Source organism: Schistocerca cancellata, chromosome 9 (assembly GCF_023864275.1).
Source record: "Schistocerca cancellata isolate TAMUIC-IGC-003103 chromosome 9, iqSchCanc2.1, whole genome shotgun sequence".
In the NCBI taxonomy this organism is placed as follows: domain Eukaryota; kingdom Metazoa; phylum Arthropoda; class Insecta; order Orthoptera; family Acrididae; genus Schistocerca; species Schistocerca cancellata.
The window spans coordinates 15,382,564-15,405,690 of NC_064634.1; the positions used below are offsets into that span (position 1 = coordinate 15,382,564).

At 45.4% G+C, this 23,127-nt stretch overlaps 1 protein-coding gene across 1 annotated transcript in view; it reads right to left on the reverse strand.

Moving 5' to 3' along the window:
* LOC126100964 (glucose dehydrogenase [FAD, quinone]-like) overlaps positions 1-23,127 on the reverse strand; it is a 176,447-nt gene that overhangs the window by 68,959 nt on the left and 84,361 nt on the right. The window contains exon 2 of the mRNA XM_049911626.1: positions 2,826-4,017. Coding sequence (XP_049767583.1) covers positions 2,826-3,041 — 216 coding nt within the window. The 5' untranslated portion in view covers positions 3,042-4,017. The remainder of the gene's footprint in view (positions 1-2,825; positions 4,018-23,127) is intronic.

Below are 23,127 nucleotides of genomic sequence, written 5' to 3' on the forward strand. Positions count from 1 at the left end.
CTCCCAATAGACCCAACAGAACAATGCTATAAACTCCGAACAGTCCCTTTACATGTCTGGAACATATTCTCACATATAACTATTTCACACGTACTAAAGTACAGTACCAAGCCTCGAATCCAGGACCCTCGGTACGACAAACTAGCGCCTTAACGACCTTCTCCGCGAGAGCACTAGACGACCAACATTCACAGCTACGCATTTCCTGCGCTCCATAGGTTAGATGTTAGTTATTACTTACCACTTACGCACTTTCTCCTGGACCAAGCACATAGCACGAACTATATCGGAGTTTTGTCTGATACTCCATAGATGCACAACGTTTTTTACCTACCTGATTGTCTGACATCAGGAGTTTTGGGTATGAGCAACGTCGGGTAAGCAGTTCGTACACAGCATCGAGTGACATTATACTGAGTGCACTATCCGAAAATTACCTCGAGCAATTAAACAGAGAACCTACTCGTGGAGATAACATCTTGGACCTACTGATAACAAACAGACCCGAACTTTTCGACTCTGTAAGTGCAGAACAGGGAATCAGTGATCATAAGGCCGTTTCAGCATCCCTGAATATGGAAGTTAATAGGAATATAAAAAAAGGGAGGAAGGTTTATCTGTTTAGCAAGAGTAATAGAAGGCAGATTTCAGACCACCTAACAGATCAAAACGAAAATTTCTGTTCCGACACTGACAATGTTGAGTGTTTATGGAAAAAGTTCAAGGCAATCGTAAAATGCGTTTTAGACAGGTACGTGCCGAGTAAAACTGTGAGGGACGGGAAAAACCCACCGTGGTACAACAACAAAGTTAGGAAACTACTGCGAAAGCAAAGAGAGCTTCACTCCAAGTTTAAACGCAGCCAAAACCTCTCAGACAAACAGAAGCTAAACGATGTCAAAGTTAGCGTAAGGAGGGCTATGCGTGAAGCGTTCAGTGAATTCGAAAGTAAAATACTAGGTACCGACTTGACAGAAAATCCTAGGAAGTTCTGGTCTTACGTTAAATCAGTAAGTGGCTCGAAACATCATGTCCAGACACTCCGGGATGATGATGGCATTGAAACAGAGAATGACAAGCGTAAAGCTGAAATACTAAACACCTTTTTCCAAAGCTGTTTCACAGAGGAAGACCGCACTGCAGTTCCTTCTCTAAATCCTCGCACCAACGAAAAAATGGCTGACATCGAAATAAGTGTCCAAGGAATAGAAAAGCAACTGGAATCACTCAACAGAGGAAAGTCCACTGGACCTGACGGGATACCAATTCGATTCTACACAGAGTACGCGAAAGAACTTGCCCCCCTTCTAACAGCCGTGTACCGCAAGTCTCTAGAGGAACAGAAGGTTCCAAATGATTGGAAAAGAGCGCAGGTAGTCCCAGTCTTCAAGAAGGGTCGTCGAGCAGATGCGCAAAACTATAGACCTATATCTCTGACGTCGATCTTGTTGTAGAATTTTAGAACATGTGTTTTGTTCGAGTATCATGTCGTTTTTGGAAACTCAGAATCTACTATGTAGGAATCAACATGGATTCCGGAAACAGCGATCGTGTGAAACCCAACTCGCTTTATTTGTTCATGAGACCCAGAAAATATTAGATAAAGGCTCCCAGGTAGATGCTATTTTTCTTGACTTCCGCAAGGCGTTCGATACAGTTCCGCACTGTCGCCTGATAAACAAAGTAAGAGCCTACGGAATATCAGACCAGCTGTGTGGCTGGATTGAAGACTTTTTAGTAAACAGAACACAGCATGTTGTTATCAACGGAGAGACGTCTACAGACATTAAAGTAACCTCTGGCGTGCCACAGGGGAGTGTTATGGGACCATTGCTTTTCACAATATATATAAATGACCTAGTAGATAGTGTCGGAAGTTCCATGCGGCTTTTCGCGGATGATGCTGTAGTATACAGAGAAGTTGCAGCATTAGAAAATTGTAGCGAAATGCAGGAAGATCTGCAGCGGATAGGCACTTGGTGCAGGGAGTGGCAACTGACCCTTAACATAGACAAATGTAATGTATTGCGAATACATAGAAAGAAGGATGCTTTATTGTATGATTATATGATAGCGGAACAAACACTGGTAGCAGTTACTTCTGTAAAATATCTGGGAGTATGCGTGCGGAACGATTTGAAGTGGAATAATCATATAAAATTAATTGTTGGTAAGGCGGGTACCAGGTTGAGATTCATTGGGAGAGTCCTTAGAAAATGTAGTCCATCAACAAAGGAGGTGGCTTACAAAACACTCGTTCGACCTATACTTGAGTATTGCTCATCAGTGTGGGATCCGTACCAGATCGGGTTGACGGAGGAGATAGAGAAGATCCAAAGAAGAGCGGCGCGTTTCGTCACAGGGTTATTTGGTAACCGTGATAGCGTTACGGAGATGTTTAACGAACTCAAGTGGCAGACTCTGCAAGAGAGGCGCTCTGCATCGCGGTGTAGCTTGCTCGCCAGGTTTCGAGAGGATGCGTTTCTGGATGAGGTATCGAATATATTGCTTCCCCCTACTTATACCTCCCGAGGAGATCACGAATGTAAAATTAGAGAGATTAGAGCGCGCACAGAGGCTTTCAGACAGTCGTTCTTCCCGCGAACCATACGCGACTGGAACAGGAAAGGGAGATAATGACAGTGGCACGTAAAGTGCCCTCCGCCACACACCGTTGGGTGGCTTGCGGAGTATAAATGTAGATGTAGATGAGTAATCCACAGTCTTTGACGGCATTTATCACATGTTAACACTACTCGCAACACTGCGCGTGCTGTAGAGCCGAGCCTTCGACGTAAGAACCGGAGCTGTTGGGCGCGCGGTACCTCTGAGAGCCTGCTGGCGACGACGGCGCCGGCCGAGCCGCCCCCGACGACGATGAAGTCGTAGTGCGGCTGGAGGCGGCGCGCGTCCGCCACCTTGGACTCGGGGTCGAGCGCGTCGTAGCGGTAGTACAGCACGCCGGCCACCAGCAGCGGCGCCAGCCACAGCGACGTCTTGAGCGCCGCCGTCGCCGCCACCAGACCCACGCCCAGCAGCATCCCGCAGCCGGACCTCTGCCGCTCTGCTTCTGCTCTGGGGCTCCCTCCGACCGCGGACGGTCACCTGGCCGCCGAGTCGCGGCTTCCCAGACACGCAACCTCCCCCCGGCCACTTACAGCTGCTCACAGCTACTGAAGGCTGTGTCTGTCTTCAAGAGGAACACAGTAACGGACTAGCACAATATATGGCACTGGTTAGGTTTGACTTGCGCGTCTTTGTTGACGGTGCAACTAGCTCCCACACTCCTAAAACGCGTCAAAACGTGCAAGTGAATGTTTATACACAATAGCCTCTGTCGGAGTGAAAGTATTCGTTGCTCCGCTTAGAAGTAAGACATAACACGTGAACTGAAACAAAACTACAAATGCACACTGGATGCCTGTCGTGAAAATAAAACCACTGATACTTGTATTTAAAAATAAAAATAAAATATAAAGAAAAATGTGTGGATGATTTTGTGACTAGACTGTTACTAGATTTACACGAAGAAAAGTGCAACTACCGTACATATAAATTTGCGAGATTCCTGCCAACTATGAAGTCAGCACTATAACGCACTTTCTCAGTGTTCGTTTTGTCTCTTCGAGTATTTACAGCAGTGGCACATACTAAGTGCTACAGTTTGGTCCCGTGGCTATGAAAAAGACAAGAATTCGAATTTCATACTAATCACACTTGACTAGCTCTTCGTCGTTATTTGCTCATGCTGCGAAATTACGAACGCTTCCGTCCTCACTGCTTCGTAAACGCATTAACAGTTCAGTGACACGTCCCCGTAAGCAGTCCGTCGTTATGCGGGTCGTGGAAGCGCTTCCACTATTCTCCTTATTTCGGAAAAGTTCAGTGTCGAGCGCCACGATTCCTTGTGGCACAACTCGAAGAAGAGTATTTTTGATGTTTCGTGGCGGAGAGCGGCAGACACACTTCGTAGGGCGATACGTGTTTCGTGGAAGTCGAACGTCGTCATCACTGCACCTGTTAACAGAAAGAGAGATAACGTAAAGACTTTTTCTCTTTTTTGTTGTAGATTGTTACGGTACTAAATATAAGATTTGCGAGCAAAGCTGGTTTAGGTGTCAAGAAGCACTGTCACCACAGCTGTAATTCAGTCGGTTTTTACAATTATTTCATGCTTATGAAGGCAAAATAATGTAATAGTAGGCAAATATAAGCGGAAAAGAAAACTGGTATGCATGTAGTACATGAACTGCATATCTGAGATTGGAAAGTAATTCGCTGAACAATTATCTGATGAACCGCTACATAAAGGTATCATGAAACAGTGTTAACATGCAGCCTTGAAAGAAAGTTCTTACAATAAAACTTTCCGAGTACGCTTCCGGCGTCATCGTTGTTTCGGAGGTCTTAGCTTACAAATCATTCCTTGAAGAAGAATCTAACATCGGCTTGAAATATTGATAGACAATATAACAAGCTCTGACCTGGTACGATTATGGCAACGACCGGAACAACTACCTACCTTACAATCAAAATTTTCTCCTTTTTTTCGCCTTATCTGTGTAGTGACAGATTATTTCTTTAACTCCATTGCGTTGTGCAGTATGAAAGATTGTGATTTAAGAAGTAACCGCATGACTAATTCAATGTCTCCCTGAACGTTTTATAGTGGCCTGGTGCTTCCTGTCCGAACATTCAAGTGCCATCCTGGAGACATTTTCGCTGGTGGCTCAGAAGTTCGATGCGAGAGCCGACTTGGGCCCCAGAGGCGAGGCAAATGTGAGTCGCTCCAGCAGAAGGGTTAGTCATAAGCTCATGTCTGCGAGATCGTTTTGCAGCCAAGTTCTCAAGACATACTTGGTCATGCATATTGCTTCCATCTGCACTCAGTTTCCTCCTTTTGCTGCGATCGTCAGCGAGTTGCTCCCACTTGTCACTGTCAGTATTAAATGCGCACATAGCACGCTTGACGCAATCCCTAAGGCGTGGTGAAGGTCTTCCACGAGGTCTCTTCGCTCCTGCTATTTCAGTGAGTAATGTGCGCAGCGGCAGACGGGAGTGGTCCATACGACGCAGATGTCCGAACCAGCGCAGGCGAGTTTGCTTGAGCGTGGCAGTCAAACTCTGTTGTTTTGCAGTTTTCAGAACGATATTATCTGTCACATGATCCTTCCATGATATTCCCAAGATGCTCCGTAAGCACCGCAGGTGAAAGGCGTTGAGCTTTCGTTCCTGTTCGGCATACGACGTCCAAGTCTCACCTGCACACAGGAGATTACTCAGCACACATGATTGAGACACAAGTATTTTGTCGACAATGTAAGATGTTTGTTGTTCCATGCTCGTGTGCGGAGCTCTCTGACAGTATGACAGCCTTTCCTATTCGTGCATTTATCTCGTCATCCAGGGAGAGACTTCCTGTCATTATTGAACCAAGATCGCAGATTTTATCGACTACCTTCGACTAGGAGTCGTCCAGTATGATGACAGGCGGATCTGTGTATCCTTTTGCCATGACAACTGACTTTTTTACGTTTATAGACATGGAGAAGAGCTTGCATGCAGTAGAGAATTCATCCATAATCTCTTGCAGATCGTCTTGAGCATGCGCTGCGAATACAGCATCGTCAGCAAATAAAAGGCTCTTTACAAGCAAGTCTTCTCGGAAGCACTTGGATCTGAGTAGAGAAATGTCGTAGAGCTTCCCATCAGCTCTGGTTTACAGATGAATGCCCAGGTTAGTTCCACCAAAAGCAACTTCGAGGAGTGGGAGCCAATGCGCAGCCTTGACGAATCCCTCTTTTCACGGGTCAGATGTGATTCCGTCGAAGACCACAGCACCTTCCATATCTTCGTGAAAATCCATCATCATCTTTAAGAGCTTCGGAGGACATCCTGTCTTCAAAAGTGCTGTATACAGTCCATCTCTGCTGACTGTGTCGAAACCTTGTTTCGGTCGATTAAGGCAATGAACAGAGGGGTTTTCTGCTCGTGGCACTTTTCCTGAATTTGCCGGAGTGTGAAAATCACACCAACTGTAGATCATTGGGGACGAAACCTCCATTGTTCCTGAGGGTATACGCGCTCGGCAAGCTTCTGAAGTCTGCACAACACCACACGGGTAAATGTTTTTCCAGGCACACTCAGAAGTGAGATTCCACGGTGACAGTTGCAATCGTCGCGATCGCCTTTACCTTTGCATAAAGGAACAATATTGGCATCGCGCATGTCTTGCGGCACAGGACCCTCAGCCCAACATTTCAGTTGAAAATCGGCGGAAAAACTGGCTTAAATTTTACAGTTTCTGTGGAGATGTTGTCTTTGTCAGGGCACTTCCAACATTTAAGCTGTGCAATTGCTCTTTGAAGCTCCTCTATAGTAGGCGTGACTTCCAAGTCATGGTAAGGTGTCATCTGAGGAATTTCATCCATTACGTTTGGACTTATGTAGATGGAATGTGAGTAGAAGCTCGAGAAACGTTCTGCCCAACGGTGCAATTGACGATTTCGATCTGTGATGGCTTTTGCATCTATTTCGTTGCGTGGTACGCTCTTCTTTGGAATGGGACCAATGGCCCGTTTGATGCCCGTGTACACACCAGCAATGTCGCAAGCATTGAAACATTCCCGTATGCCAGTGCAAAGTTGCTCCCAATAGGAACTGATGCATTTTCGGACAGCTGCCTTTGCTTTTCTTAGCTCCCTGCGTGTAGAGTTGCATGAGTTTTTATGCCAGATGACAGTTGCCTGACGCTTAGCCTCAAGGAGACGTATCAGGATATCTACGTTCTCGATGAAGCAATCCTGGGATTTTGCTTCCAGATTACCAGCCGTAACGGTAAGAAGCGATTTTATCTTCTGCCAGTCTTCAGAAATAGGAGTAGCTGGGTCCCAGGGATCCACCTCTTTTCGTATTTCGTCACTAAATACTTCTACTGCAGCAGCGTTTCTTGTTTGGCAAAGATTAATTTTTGTTTCGGAAGGTGTTCTGGCAGAGTGAAACTTTATAGTCACTAAGCCCACTTTTGTCGCTACTAGTGCATGATCCGTGTAACAGTTTGCACTAAGGAAAGAACGTGTGTGAGAAAAGTAACACAAAGTAACGCAGATCTTTCCTTTTTGGTTAGAATAAGATCTAATTGCAAACCACCTCCATTAGGACCTTGCCTAGTAAGGCGGTGCGGGTCTCCCGCATCGTTCCCCTACGCTCTGTAAAGAAGCATGGGACTTCAGTTTTTTTTTTTTTTTTCAAGATCTGATTGGTACCAATGTTTTGAGCGGGGGTGCATCCAGGAAACCTTGTGGTTCAGTTTGCCTTTACAGTATGTATTGGTGACACACAACTGATATTCTGCACACAATTCAAGCAACCGTAGACCATTTTCAATCATGTTGCCCTCTTGGTGTTTGCCGAGGCAGTCAGACCAAGTGGCAAAATCACTACCAATACGAGCGATGAATTCACCACCTGATTAATAAATGGTTTATTATATTAATAAATGGTTTAAAGCCAACTCACTGACATTAAACTTCGAAAATAGTCACTATATGCAATTCAGAACCTGTAAGAAGTTTCCACCCAGCATATACATAAAGAATGAAGAAGAGCAGATAGAAGAGGTTGACAGTCTTAAATTCCTGAGATTACAACTTGATAATAAATTCAGTTGGGAGGAGCACATCATATAACTGCAGAAACTTAACAAATCTGTATTTGCAATTCGAGTGTTAGCAGACATAGGCGACATAAAAATGAAAAAGCTTGCATACTTTGCCTACTTTCATTCCATAATGTCGTATGGTATAATGTTTTGCCGTAACTCTTCAAGTCAAACAAAAGTTTTCAGAGTCCAAAAGCGTATAATACGTATTATTTGTGGAGTAAATTCACGGACATGCTGTAGAAACCTCTTCAAAGAACTGGGTATACTAACTACTGCTTCTCAGTATATTTACTCCTTAATGAAATTTGTCCTAAATATCTCTTTTTCCAACAAACAGCTCAGTTCATACATACAATACCAGGAACATAAATGATCTGCACAAGGACTTAAAAGCACTTAATTTAGTACAAAAAGGGGTCCACTACTCAGGAACACTCATCTTGAATAATTTGCCAGCAAACATAAAAAAATTTAGTTACAAATAAAGATCAGTTTAAAAGGAGCCTGAAAGACTTACTACTGGCCTACTCCTCCTACTCCATTGACGAATTTTTTAATAGGAACAAATGATGTATCGTATATATCATACTATTTGTATTGTTATTCCAGTGTAAAAAATTGACATATTCCACATCCACGAGGATCTCCTCAGCACGGATCTATGGAACGAAAAACTAATCTTATCTAACCAAGAATGCACAGACGGTCCCCGTAGTGCATTCCTTGTACCACATAGCTGAGTTATTCATAAAACTGATCCTTGGCATCTGCAGCTGAGGTAAGTGTTGGTGCTTATACATACACTCCTGGAAATGGAAAAAAGAACACATTGACACCGGTGTGTCAGACCCACCATACTTGCTCCGGACACTGCGAGAGGGCTGTACAAGCAATGATCACACGCACGGCACAGCGCACACACCAGGAACCGCGGTGTTGGCCGTCGAATGGCGCTAGCTGCGCAGCATTTGTGCACCGCCGCCGTCAGTGTCAGCCAGTTTGCCGTGGCATACGCAGCTCCATCGCAGTCTTTAACACTGGTAGCATGCCGCGACAGCGTGGACGTGAACCGTAAGTGCAGCTGACGGACTTTGAGCGAGGGCGTATAGTGGGCATGCGGGAGGCCGGGTGGACGTACCGCCGAATTGCTCAACACGTGGGGCGTGAGGTCTCCACAGTACATCGATGTTGTCGCCAGTGGTCGGCGGAAGGTGCACGTGCCCGTCGACCTGGGACCGGACCGCAGCGACGCACGGATGCACGCCAAGACCGTAGGATCCTACGCAGTGCCGTAGGGGACCGCACCGCCACTTCCCAGCAAATTAGGGACACTGTTGCTCCTGGGGTATCGGCGAGGACCATTCGCAACCGTCTCCATGAAGCTGGGCTACGGTCCCGCACACCGTTAGGCCGTCTTCCGCTCACGCCCCAACATCGTGCAGCCCGCCTCCAGTGGTGTCGCGACAGGCGTGAATGGAGGGACGAATGGAGACGTGTCGTCTTCAGCGATGAGAGTCGCTTCTGCCTTGGTGCCAATGATGGTCGTATGCGTGTTTGGCGCCGTGCAGGTGAGCGCCACAATCAGGACTGCATACGACCGAGGCACACAGGGCCAACACCCGGCATCATGGTGTGGGGAGCGATCTCCTACACTGGCCGTACACCACTGGTGATCGTCGAGGGGACACTGAATAGTGCACGGTACATCCAAACCGTCATCGAACCCATCGTTCTACTATTCCTAGACCTGCAAGGAAACTTGCTGTTCCAACAGGACAATGCACGTCCGCATGTATTCCGTGCCACCCAACGTGCTCTAGAAGGTGTAAGTCAAGGATCTGTCCGCCATTGAGCATGTTTGGGACTGGATGAAGCGTCGTCTCACGCGGTCTGCACGTCCAGCACGAACGCTGGTCCAACTGAGGCGCCAGGTGGAAATGGCATGGCAAGCCGTTCCACAGGACTACATCCAGCATCTCTACGATCGTCTCCAATGGAGAATAGCAGCCTGCATTGCTGCGAAAGGTGGATATACACTGTACTAGTGGCGACATTGTGCATGCTCTGTTGCCTGTGTCTATGTGCCTGTGGTTCTGTCAGTGTGATCATGTGATGTATCTGACCCCAGGAATGTGTCAATAAAGTTTCCCCTTCCTGGGACAATGAATTCACGGTGTTCTTATTTCAATTTCCAGGAGTGTATATCAGCGTCAGTGGTCCACTATTTTTTGTGAAATGCAGAGTCAAAATGCCTTCTGAGATCCGAATCGGATTTTCTGTACAACACAGCAAGTCATTGCGGACAGCAAAACCTATTCCGTGCTGTCTGGGGCTAGCAACATCTCTGCCCTTCCAGAATAAAGTGTAGTTTTTTCCTATATTGAGCCTCCTTCTGGCAGCCTGGCCTCCCGCATTGCTGTTATAGCGATGTTGAGCCTGACTAGCTCTAAGTCGATAGCAGCCGCTTTGCGTAGCTGTTGTGGGCTTCCACAGGTGTCCGGGAAGCCTTGCAGCATAGTGCGGCTGTTCCGGGTACCGATGCGTAATGAAATATCTCTACTTTTTATTCTTGTAGCAGCGGTGTCAATATTAAGGTGACGACTTTTAGCAGTGCTATAGTGCGCGTCATTTATGACGGCGGCCGAGTTTAGGTTGGTTCTGCGCATCTGACGTCGCGAAACACAGTCAGCCAATGAACAGAGAACAACGTTGCCAGAGCTCGACTGCAGTGCAGAGCATGTACGAGTGTCTTCAGTTTCAGAAACGTTCAGTCATAAATAAAGTAATTGAACAAATGCAATGTCTTGATAGCAGAAGTTTGGAAAAAACATTCTTTACACCAATTGCTTCATATTCTATCAATTAATTAAACCAAACAACCAATAAGCCTCCTAATTCAGGCGATAACAAGGAAAGGTGTTTGCATCAATCTCACGAACCGCTTTTTTCGCAACAAAGAACAGCGGTAATTGTTTCTTTCCCATTGTACTTCGACGAAACGTAAATAATTTATAGTCATACTAATAGTGTTTGTTGGTATTTCGCGTGACATGTTAGAGTCCTCCAGGTAAACTGTTGAACGTAGAGCTGCGTTAGCGTAATGGTTAAGGTGACGCCGGCACGGTAGCTCAGCTTTGTCTCTTCATTATAATCTTAGTAAGTTTTCGGTTTTTCTAATTTTGTCCTCCAATATTTCCTTTTGTAGCAATTAAAAACAGTGAAAAGGCACACATACAATATTCGTGTTATCTGGTTTGTTTGTATATCTTCTCTTCCGCAGTCGCTGTTTTACTATTCATATTGAGATATTATATTCTTTTGCGCTAGTATTAAAAGTATTATTTAGAGCAGAATTTCGGCTCGTACGTTGCCGAGCTACTTGATTGTCTGACGCAATTCTTTGCTTCGCAGCTTTGGCAACATCATATTCAATGTTTTCGTCGACTGATCTATGTTTTGGCAAGTATTTGATGTCCGTTGTGACAAACACAAACTGTTTGCACACTGCGCCTCACTGGGAATATATTTCAGTTTCTATGTTTTATTACGTCCACAATTCAGTTTTGTGTACTTCGCCAACTTTGTTTTAGTCACAACGTTTTAGAAAAAAGCGAAATGGCTCTGGTATAAATAAAAGTTTTAATACAGTCGTTAAAGTTGGAATATTTCCCAATATTACATACGACACCTATCTGAAATTTAGGTATCTTGTCCACATTTCATTCTCAGCATTGTGGCAACTATACGCTATGGACTTTTACCTCTGCAAACTCTTCAGAATTTCGCGCAATGGTTTACTACATTTAATGCTGCACAATAACTACGTTGAACATCGAAACAAAGTTAAGTCATTTATGGGAGAAGGTATCAGTCAAGAAGATGTGTAAAAATCAAATTTTTGGGCCAAACAGTTTTTGTGAAATCGAATGATAAGTGTGGCAAAGCAGTCGGAACACCGTGTGTCTGCACAGGCGAGCATTGCAGTGATGACAAAATCTCGCACAGCGCGGAATGGAGGGAGCACGTCTCTGTAGCAGCGAAAGGGTTAATGCGGCCGTGGTGGCTTCACTTCATAAACTGCGCGCTGCCCCCTAAACGTAAGTTTGCGAACTATACTATACTACGGGGCTGTTTCCCTTGGCGCGTGCGTCGTTCGCAACTGGCAACGCAGTAATCTCCCGCGTCTGGGCGGGCATGCTCGAACCGCAAAGATAGGAGGTGCATTCAAGTTCCAAGGCCCCCGATTTTTTTTCTCCGGACTGGAAAGAGATAGAAACATGCGCATTGTTTTAAAATGAGTCCGCGTTCATTGTCAATACGTCCCAGAGATGGCAGCACCGTACGGCAGATGGAATTTTACCGCCAGCGGCGAGAATGAGAACTGTTTTAAATACTTAAAATGGCGACGTTTTCCTTACTTGAACAGCGTGCAATCATTCGTTTTCTGAATTTGCGTTGTGTGAAACCAATTGAAATTCATCGACAGTTGAAGGAGACATGTGGTGATGGAGTTATGGATGTGCCAAAAGTGCGTTCATGGGTGCGACAGTTTAATGAAGGCAGAACATCATGTGACAACAAACCGAAACAACCTCGGGCTCGCACAAGCCGGTCTGACGACATGATCGAGAAAGTGGAGAGAATTGTTTTGGGGGATCGCCGAATGACTGTTGAACAGATCGCCTCCAGAGTTGGCATTTCTGTGGGTTCTGTGCACACAATCCTGCATGACAACCTGAAAATGCGAAAAGTGTCATCCAGGTGGATGCCACGAATGCTGACGGACGACCACACGGCTGCCCGTGTGGCATATTGCCGAGCAATGTTGACGCGCAAAGACAGCATGAATGGGACTTTCTTTTCGTCGTTTGTGACAATGGATGAGACGTGGATGCCATTTTTCAATCCAGAAACAAAGCGCCAGTCAACTCGATGGAAGCACACACATTTACCGCCACCAAAAAAATTTCGGGTAACCGCCAGTGCTGGAAAAATGGCGGTGTCCATGTTCTGGGACAGCGAGGGCGTAATCCTTACCCATTGCGTTCCAAAGGGCACTACGGTAACAGGTGCATCCTACGAAAATGTTTTGAAGAACAAATTCCTTCGTGCACTGCAACAAAAACGTCCGGGAAGGGCTGCGCGTGTGCTGTTTCACCGAGACAACGCACCCGCACATCGAGATAACGTTACGCAACAGTTTCTTCGTGATAACAACTATGAAGTGATTCCTCAGGCTTCCTACTCACCTGACCTGGCTCCTAGTGACTTTTGGCTTTTTGCAACAATGAAAGACACTCTCTGTGGCCGCACATTCACCAGCCGTGCTGCTATTGCCTCAGCGATTTTCCAGTGGTCAAAACAGACTCCTAAAGAAGCCTTCGCCGGTGTATGGAATCATCGCGTCAGCGTTGTGAAAAATGTGTACGTCTGCAGGGCGATTACGTCGAGAAGCAATGCCAGTTTCATCGATTTCGGGTGAGTAGTTAATTAGAAAAAAAATCGGAGGCCTTAGAACTTGAATGCACATCGTAAAAGAATTGAACTATAGTGCTTGAGACGCCCAATGGAACACTCGGCACCAGGAGGGCCCAGCAGCTAACTGACCGGGGGCCGACTGGCCAGCGGACCTACGACGCTCCCCCCCCCCCCCCCCCCCCCACTGTCAACAGCGACCCCTGGCAGCCGCTCCTAAGCCCGCTACCCGTGTTGTTTTCACACGGACGGGGTGTCCTGTCCGTGGACGCTACTGCGCCTGCGACGCAGATTTTAGGTGACCGCGAGCCCGCCCACTACTCGTGCCACCCTCTCGGCACAGCTGACTGGTTCCACAGGAGCGAAAATACGCGACGTGAGGAGTCAGGTTGGCTGCAGGCAATTGCCGCTCATTTCCGGTTACTATTTACCAGTAACTGTACCACCGATTCTTTAAAGAATCTAACGCCCATGTATAAAACAGCTTCAACCGCCTGATTACTTTGCAAATGAGTTAACGTGTTAAATGTTTGATGTCAAGCATGTATACTAGAAAAACTTTAGAAAATGTGTGGTATCGTGTGTAAAGATCGTTGGAAACTAAACTAAGTGCTCTCATTCTGGAAAAGAATACGGTCTTGTGTAATCTGCGTGTCGTAAGTTACGCTGCGTAAACACCCATATACAGTTTCTAACTGTAGTGCTTCTCGTACTGTGCTAAACCTTCGACATAAGATTATAGCTCTTTATGAGAAGATTTTAAGAGCATTTTAAATTTTTGAATTCTGACTGTATACAAGGTAGTCAGAAACAGTCTAAAAAGCTTGTAAGGGTGTTGCAGGGTAGATTGGGCTGAGAAATAATCGTTAAGAAAAAAAATTGGATACGTTGCGCCATTTACAAGCTATTTAGCATAGCAGTCAGGTAAACTCGAGAACTTGTAAACACTGAAAAGCGGTAGCGCACAGACATCTGTGGGTCCACGAGTTACCACTTTTTCAAATGCTCATTACGACTTGAAATGAAAAGGGGCTTTTCTGGATGTGATAAACTTAAGCTAAGTGAATAAAAGCTACGTTTATTCGGTTTGAGGAAAAAAAACCAAGAACACTTTTGGCGACTGTCTCTGGCAAGCTGCTTGAATTTGCGCGTGCAACAACCTGATCGGCTGACTTCAGTGCTAAATAACTCGGAAACGGCACACTGTATCGAATTCCTGTTCTTAACAGTTGTCTCTCAGCACAACCTACCCTGCTACACCCTTACAAGCTGTTTAGACTGTTTCTGACCACCCTGTATGTTCGGACGTCCTAGCGCTCCAGCCGAATCCCGTGCCTCGGCCTCCCTAACAACCTGTCTTGTGTGCTTTCAGGCGTCAGACTTCTACAGGTCACACTCCTTTCTGTTCCATAAATCCATTTCAGTCGCGGCCTTCCTCTGCGCCTTCTGTTCGTAGGTGTATATACAAATATATTCCTTGGTGCTCTTTCTTGTCCCATTCTCGTTAAACGCCCAGAAAGGAAAATTCTCTACTTTCTTTTTCATCCATTATTATATTTTCATGTGTGCTATTTCCATTCCACATCCTAATTTGTTCTGTATTCCAAATGAGAGTTCAAATAGTTCAAATGCCTCTGAGCACTATGGGACTTAAAATCTATGGTCATCAGTCCCCTAGAACTTAGAACTACTTAAACCTAACTAACCTAAGGACATCACATACACCCATGCCCGAGGCAGGATTCGAACCTGCGACCGTAGCGGTCGCGCGGTTCCAGACTGTAGCGCCTAGAACCGCTCGGCAAGACCACTGTACGTGTACCATTTCTTCGCAGATGGCCAGACGGTGCACGCAGCACTGGACTGACTACCGTATACAAGTAGTACAGCCACTCATATAAGCAATGTGGCCAGCGTACACAAGTTGTGGTGCTGTGGTAAGACTAATGTGGATGGCTCGATAATGGACTAATGTCCCACACCGGCCTCCATTTAAATAAAAACAAACTTCTGTGCAACTGTGACGGTTCTGTAATTTAACTGAGTCATAGTAAGTTGTTGCTTATTGCCATCCTGCATGCTGGAAGTGAGTAGGTTTTTAGATACACTTTGAACAACGTTGAAAATAAACAACAACCTTCTTTCAATCCTTTACTTATTTTAAACGATTTAGAGATGGCAGATCCTTATTCTTCCGTGCACATAGTTATAGATGTTATATGCAGTTGTTACGTATAACGGGTCAGTGCCAAATAGTTCCAGTGGCTAGAGAGATGTTGTTGTAAGCGTTTCCGAGATCAATGAACATTAAATGTGTTTCCAGATTTCTTTGAGATTGAAAATCAAATTGTTGTCGCCCGTGGAAGCTAAAAGATACGTTTGCTGCAACTGGTAACTTGCTCCATGAATCGGGTTACTCGTTTAGTAGTATAGATAACGTAGAGAAGAACCCGATGGGACTTTTGTGTTTGAATATACAAGGACAACCGTGTGTGTACACAACAAAACAGCAAACGATTACTTATGGGTGCAAAAGCAAGCAAAAGATAAAATAGTTGAGAAACTGGTGCGCCGACACACAGTGTTAAGTAGCCGTAGATATTTTTATACTGAACTCCGTGCAGCAGAATGAAGAATGATGTACTCTGCAAGGCCACAACCTCAGAGTATCACAAGAGACGGGAATGCTAGTTATGAATACCGTTCCCACAGGAACTGCCTGTATTGTTTATCGCCTTGTTCCACCGCTTCTAACTTTGGTTTTGTGACAAGCATTTTTAACGCTGTTAACTTTTGCTGTCTTTACATACACTGTGTTCGTATTGTTAGTGTCTTTCGTTATTCCTGCTTCAATTGGCTGGCTCTGAGCACTATGGGACTCAACTGCTGTGGTCATAAGTCCCCTAGAACTTAGAACTACTTAAACCTAACTAACCTAAGGACAGCACACAACACCCAGCCATCACGAGGCAGAGAAAATCCCTGACCCCGCCGGGAATCGAACCCGGGAACCCGGGCCTGCTTCAATTATTAACATTCAATGATCGTAATTAATCATTCGGTATACGCTATATTAGTCTATTACAGATAGCGTCAGCGTTGAGGAAGTAAAGTGTTTGGCATTTGCTGTACTGTTTGGCAATATAGCAAGCGCAGAAACACGAATAACTGTCACAGATCAGATAACCAGGTCAGCGTATTTCAGACTGCCTGCAGCGAAACCTAAATTTTTGCCTGACGTAAACTACGCATAAACACTTTTAGTAATGAACAGCCCCTCCCGCCGGAGGTTCGAGTCCTCCCTCGGGCATGGGTGTGTGTGTTGTTCTTAGTGTAAGTTAGTTTAAATAGAGTGTAAACCGAGGGACCGATAACCTCAGCAGTTTGGTCCCTTAGAAATTCACACACATTTCAACATTTTGAGCAGTGATGAACACTGACATTATAAATAGATTAAATAGACACTAGGGGAGAGAGAGTGAGTGTGTGTGTGTGAGAGAGAGAGAGAGAGAGCGAGAGGGAGAGAGAGAGAGTAGTGAAAATGGGTTTGCCATACACGAAAGGATAAAAAAATGAAAAAAGCATTTGGAAAATTGATGTTGAGAAACGCACAAAAACAACATGGTAATGAAACAAGAGTGCTTCTACATAGGCGAGTGGCTAGCACCGAACTTTTTATTAGACAAATTAGGCGTAGCAGACAGAAGAATTATGAGGATAATTGTAGACCAATTGACAAAGACATTTATGCTGAATTGACAGCAGTAGCCGACGCTTTCAGACATGTCCGGGACAAGAAATTAACAAGGAGCTAGATTCGTTACTTAAAGTTATAAATACAGAAAGTTGAGGAGGAGGAGTGGACGAAGAAGAAGTTATTTCTGGCAGAAAGTGTTGAAAGGATTATGTGTCATGTGATGCGAGGCGAGAGAAAAAAAAGATATGGTGAAAAGATAAAAGAATGTTAGGGAAATGAATATAGGAAGTAAGAAGGGATAGGAATTGGAACCTGGTTCCTAGCTGACCAGAACGGGGGAGAAAAGTTCCGTACACCCAGAGCCAATTAGAGACTTACGGGTGGCGGTAACGAAGCTGGCAACAGATGCCAGGTACCCGCCTACCGTGCAAAGGGAGTCAAAAAATAGCCCGTGACGAAAGCAGATCAATGGAAGGGCGTCGCCCACAGCGGCCGTGGCGTGCCGCACGCGACGGGCGTGTCGCTGAGCACTTTGGTCACCCCGTTATTCCAGGATTCACGCGATTGGACTTCGCACCGCATTAGGGTTACCTTGTTGCTAATAGCGACGTTCAGTAACTGTGTAGCTGTCAAAAGAGGCGAATCCGAATGACTGCAAAACGGAGTCCTGTATCCCAGTGGTGCCGTCAGTATCGTACTTTACGAGCCTCAGGTGCAAGTGTTTATGGCGGAAACTGAACGTACGGAGAGGGAGCTAAGTATCTTGACCTACATTTTCACTTTGAAAATAACGTTTATTAAAGCATCGGATTAAAATTCATTCTTTATAAACTCACTACACTGGGGTCTGCCCCAGCGAACTCACAGTAAGTCGGAAAAGTACGTCGTCAGGAACATAACCATATGCAGGCTTCTTAAAATCCATTGTTTCATTTTCCCTATAATGTCACATAGATGCAAGCCAAGGATACTGAATACTTCGCCTGCTGAGAATGACGCGACGAAGAAAGAAACATTCAGACCAGACCAGAATGCCTCCTTGGAGGCATAAGCTCGCAGATATTGTGAGGACGCGTTGGATTATCTAGTGGTATCTGGACTCGATGGCGACAGCGATGTGTATTTCAATGAATGATTGATACCCGTTTTCGATTAATATATGCAGTATAATCACCGCTTTCCTCTGAGAACCGCCTTTACAATTTCCTTCGTACTTTCTTTACATAGTATACACCAAACTCTCGCCGTCACATTTTGACAGAATGTAACAGTGCTGTACATCAACAAAGGAAATTATTCGTAGAAAATGTCTGGAGTGCATTTAGATAGAATTAAGATGTTTTGTAGAGTACGTAACCAGAAGAGTTTCTGACAAATGTTAAGATAACAAATCTGAACTACAATATGTTGATGCCCGTCTGCTTGTGTAATCTACTTTCCATGATTAGCTCGAATATACTGTTTTCGGAACTGAAAACTGCATTTCCTGGAAGTTTCATTTGTGCATAGGAGATCAAACAGATGTTTAAATCCATAGTAAGTTGCTTTTGTGGCTTATTGTATCTTGTAATGTTTGGTTGGAATGAGTGTTCAACTTCTGAAACGTTTGGGACGCTTGCGTGGCATCTGTAATCGACTTTGGGCGGATGAATGTGTAGTATTACAGATCTTAAGTCATGTTTGTAACTAAATGGGGTGTAGCTTACAACCTGTTGTAAGCTACACGCCATTCAGTGTCTTTTTTTTTTTGTCATCAGTCTACTGACTGGTTTGATGCGGCCTTGCAACCTACGTCCTCAATTGTTTGCTTGACGTATTCCAATCTCTGTCTTCCTCTACAGTTTTTGCCCTCTACAGCTCCCTCTAGTACCATGGAAGTCATTCCTTCATCTCTTAGCAAATGTCCTATCATCCTGTCCCTTCTCCTTATCAGTGTTTTCCACATATTCCTTTCCTCTCCGATTCTGCGTAGAGCCTCCTCATTCCTTACCTTATCAGTCCACCTAATTTTCAACATTCGTCTATAGCACCACATCTCAAATGCTTCGATTCTCTTCTGTTCCGGTTTTCCCACAGTCCATGTTTCACTACTATACAATGCTGTACTCCAGACGTACATCCTCAGAAATTTCTTCCTCAAATTAAGTCCGGTATTTGATATTAGTAGACTTCTCTTGGCCAGAAATGCCTTTTTTGCCATAGCGAGTCTGCTTTTGATGTCCTCCTTGCTCCGTCCGTCATTGGTTATTTTACTGCCTAGGTAGCAGAATTCCTTAACTTCATTGACTTCGTGACCATCAATCCTGATGTTAAGTTTCTCGCTGTTCTCATTTCTACTACTTCTCATTACCTTCGTCTTTCTCCGATTTACGCTCAACCCATACTGTGTACTCATTAGACTGTTCATTCCGTTCAGCAGATCATTTAATTCTTCTTCACTTTCACTCAGGATAGCAATGTCATCAGCGAATCGTATCATAGATATCCTATCACCTTGTATTTTAATTCCACTCCTGAACCTTTCTTTTATTTCCATCATTGCTTCCTCGATGTACAGATTGAAGAGTAGGGGCGAAAGGCTACAGCCTTGTCTTACACCCTTCTTAATACGAGCACTTCGTTCTTGATCGTCCACTCTTATTATTCCCTCTTGGTTGTTGTACATATTGTATATGACCCGTCTCTCCCTATAGCTTACCCCAACTTTTTTCAGAATCTCGAACAGCTTGCACCGTTTTATATTGTCGAACGCTTCTTCCAGGTCGACAAATAATATGAAAGTGTCTTGATTTTTCTTTAGCCTTGCTCCCATTATTAGCCGTAACGTCAGAATTGCCTCTCTCGTCCCTTTACTTTTCCTAAAGCCAAATTGATCGTCACCTAGCGCATTCTCAATTTTCTTTTCCATTCTTCTGTATATTATTCTTGTAAGCAGCTTCGATGCATGAGCTGTTTAGCTGATTGTGCGATAATTCTCGCACTTGTCAGCTCTTGCCGTCTTCGGAGTTGTGTGGATGATGCTTTTCCGAAAGTCAGATGGTATGTCGCCAGACTCATATATTCTACACACCAACGTGAATAGTCGTTTTGTTGCCACTTCCCCCTATGATTTTAGAAATTCTGATGGAATGTTATCTATCCCTTCTGCCTTATTTGACCGTAAGTCCTTCAAAGCTCTTTTAAATTCCGATTCTAATACTGGATCCCCTATCTCTTCTAAATCGACTCCTGTTTCTTCTTCTATCACATCAGACAAATCTTCACCCTCATAGAGGCTTTCAATGTATTCATTCCACCTATCTGCTCTCTCCTCTGCACTTAACAGTGGAATTCCCGTTGCACTCTTAATATTACCACCGTTGCTTTTAATGTCACCAAAGGTTGTTTTGACTTTTCTGTATGCTGAGTCTGTCCTTCCGACAATCATATCTTTTTCGATGTCTTCACATTTTTCCTGCAGCCATTTCGTCTTAGCTTCCCTGCACTTCCTATTTATTTCAATCCTCAGCGACTTGTATTTCTGTATTCCTGATTTTCCCGGAACATGTTTGTACTTCCTCCTTTCATCAATCAACTGAAGTATATCTTCTGTTACCCATGGTTTCTTCGCAGCTACCTTCTTTGTACCTATGTTTTCCTTCCCAACTTCTGTGATGGCCCTTTTTAGAGATGTCCATTCCTCTTCAACTGTACTGCCTACTGCGCTATTCCTTATTGCTGTATCTGTAGCGTTAGAGAACGTCAAACGAATGTCATAGAAATTTCAAAATATGTCTCTGGGAACTGAATTCGGGCTAGCGGCATTTTTTGCACCTGAAGCTACGGACGAGACCGCGACTGTGACCCACCACTGTGAAGATTGCTCGATATACACTCCTGGAAATTGAAATAAGAACACCGTGAATTCATTGTCCCAGGAAGGGGAAACTTTATTGACACATTCCTGGGGTCAGATACATCACATGATCACACTGACAGAACCACAGGCACATAGACACAGGCAACAGAGCATGCACAATGTCGGCACTAGTACAGTGTATATCCACCTTTCGCAGCAATGCAGGCTGCTATTCTCCCATGGAGACGATCGTAGAGATGCTGGATGTAGTCCTGTGGAACGGCTTGCCATGCCATTTCCACCTGGCGCCTCAGTTGGACCAGCGTTCGTGCTGGACGTGCAGACCGCGTGAGACGACGCTTCATCCAGTCCCAAACATGCTCAATGGGGGACAGATCCGGAGATCTTGCTGGCCAGGGTAGTTGACTTACACCTTCTAGAGCACGTTGGGTGGCACGGGATACATGCGGACGTGCATTGTCCTGTTGGAACAGCAAGTTCCCTTGCTGGTCTAGGAATGGTAGAACGATGGGTTCGATGACGGTTTGGATGTACCGTGCACTATTCAGTGTCCCCTCGACGATCACCAGTGGTGTACGGCCAGTGTAGGAGATCGCTCCCCACACCATGATGCCGGGTGTTGGCCCTGTGTGCCTCGGTCGTATGCAGTCCTGATTGTGGCGCTCACCTGCACGGCGCCAAACACGCATACGACCATCATTGGCACCAAGGCAGAAGCGACTCTCATCGCTGAAGACGACACGTCTCCATTCGTCCCTCCATTCGCGCCTGTCGCGACACCACTGGAGGCGGGCTGCACGATGTTGGGGCGTGAGCGGAAGACGGCCTAACGGTGTGCGGGACCGTAGCCCAGCTTCATGGAGACGGTTGCGAATGGTCCTCGCCGATACCCCAGGAGCAACAGTGTCCCTAATTTGCTGGGAAGTGGCGGTGCGGTCCCCTACGGCACTGCGTAGGATCCTACGGTCTTGGCGTGCATCCGTGCGTCGCTGCGGTCCGGTCCCAGGTCGACGGGCACGTGCACCTTCCGCCGACCACTGGCGACAACATCGATGTACTGTGGAGACCTCACGCCCCACGTGTTGAGCAATTCGGCGGTACGTCCACCCGGCCTCCCGCATGCCCACTATACGCCCTCGCTCAAAGTCCGTCAACTGCACATACGGTTCACGTCCACGCTGTCGCGGCATGCTACCAGTGTTAAAGACTGCGATGGAGCTCCGTATGCCACGGCAAACTGGCTGACACTGACGGCGGCGGTGCACAAATGCTGCGCAGCTAGCGCCATTCGACGGCCAACACCGCGGTTCCTGGTGTGTCCGCTGTGCCGTGCGTGTGATCATTGCTTGTACAGCCCTCTCGCAGTGTCCGGAGCAAGTATGGTGGGACTGACACACCGGTGTCAATGCGTTCTTTTTTCCATTTCCAGGACTGTATTTCTGTAGCAGCTCCCATATTAAATACTTACACTCATGTTGTGGGAAAACACTTTGCTGTGTCTCACAAAACTAAATATAATGTTTATATATTTTCTTAATTCCAACACTGACTTTTTGGCGTTATAGTTACACACTTTTCTGTTCTGTCATAGGTACGTGCCAACTGCCGCGATTCTCTTCTGCGCAGAAGTTCCGCTAAGCTGGGTTTCGATGGATATCACGAACCACAGGTTAGTCTGTGCTCATCACAATATGACTGCGTGTGTATAGCACTCTAAATTCCGAAGGTGACACCTGAAGGAAGCAGGTACCTAGTGGATTGTGCGCTGTGTTGGAACATCGACCATTCCTTTAAAATTCCTTTTGATTTAGGTCAAAACCAGTTTCGGACACTGAAAGTTGGAGCCTTATTCCATGAGACATGTATAGCACAGTCAAAGCTCACGCAATCTTTATATTATTACCCAGAGAATTTCTCTTCGAAAAGCTCACCTTGAACTAGTTCCATGGAATATTCCTCCAATGGTTTCTGTTTCTCGGCAGCCATGCATTTGACACGAAAGTTATCGTCGACAGCATTTCAGAATGCTCTTCTTTTCCGAAATGTTAGTTGGCTACAGTTGACTCGCATTTGGTTAGTGGTTACTGGGGATGTTGCCCCTAGACCCAACGAGACGGGAAAATTTTTTGTAAACTAATGTCTTAATAACTTAAGTACTTGTTCTTGACCCAGCATAGAGGTAACTTGGTGGCAATCAATGTCGGACGGAACGGTTCGAATGCTGATGATGGAAGAAGTGTCCTTCATAAGGGTTCTCACTTTAAACCACACGCTCGTCGTCATAACCACTTGTCACAGCTATCGACGTAACACTCTCACACATCCGTAGCCCATCGTCCAGTGGTCGCATAACACATAACAAGAATATCACGTTTATCTTTGATGATTGTCTCTCTAGACATCGGTAGTCGTCGTTGAACGACAAACTGTTAC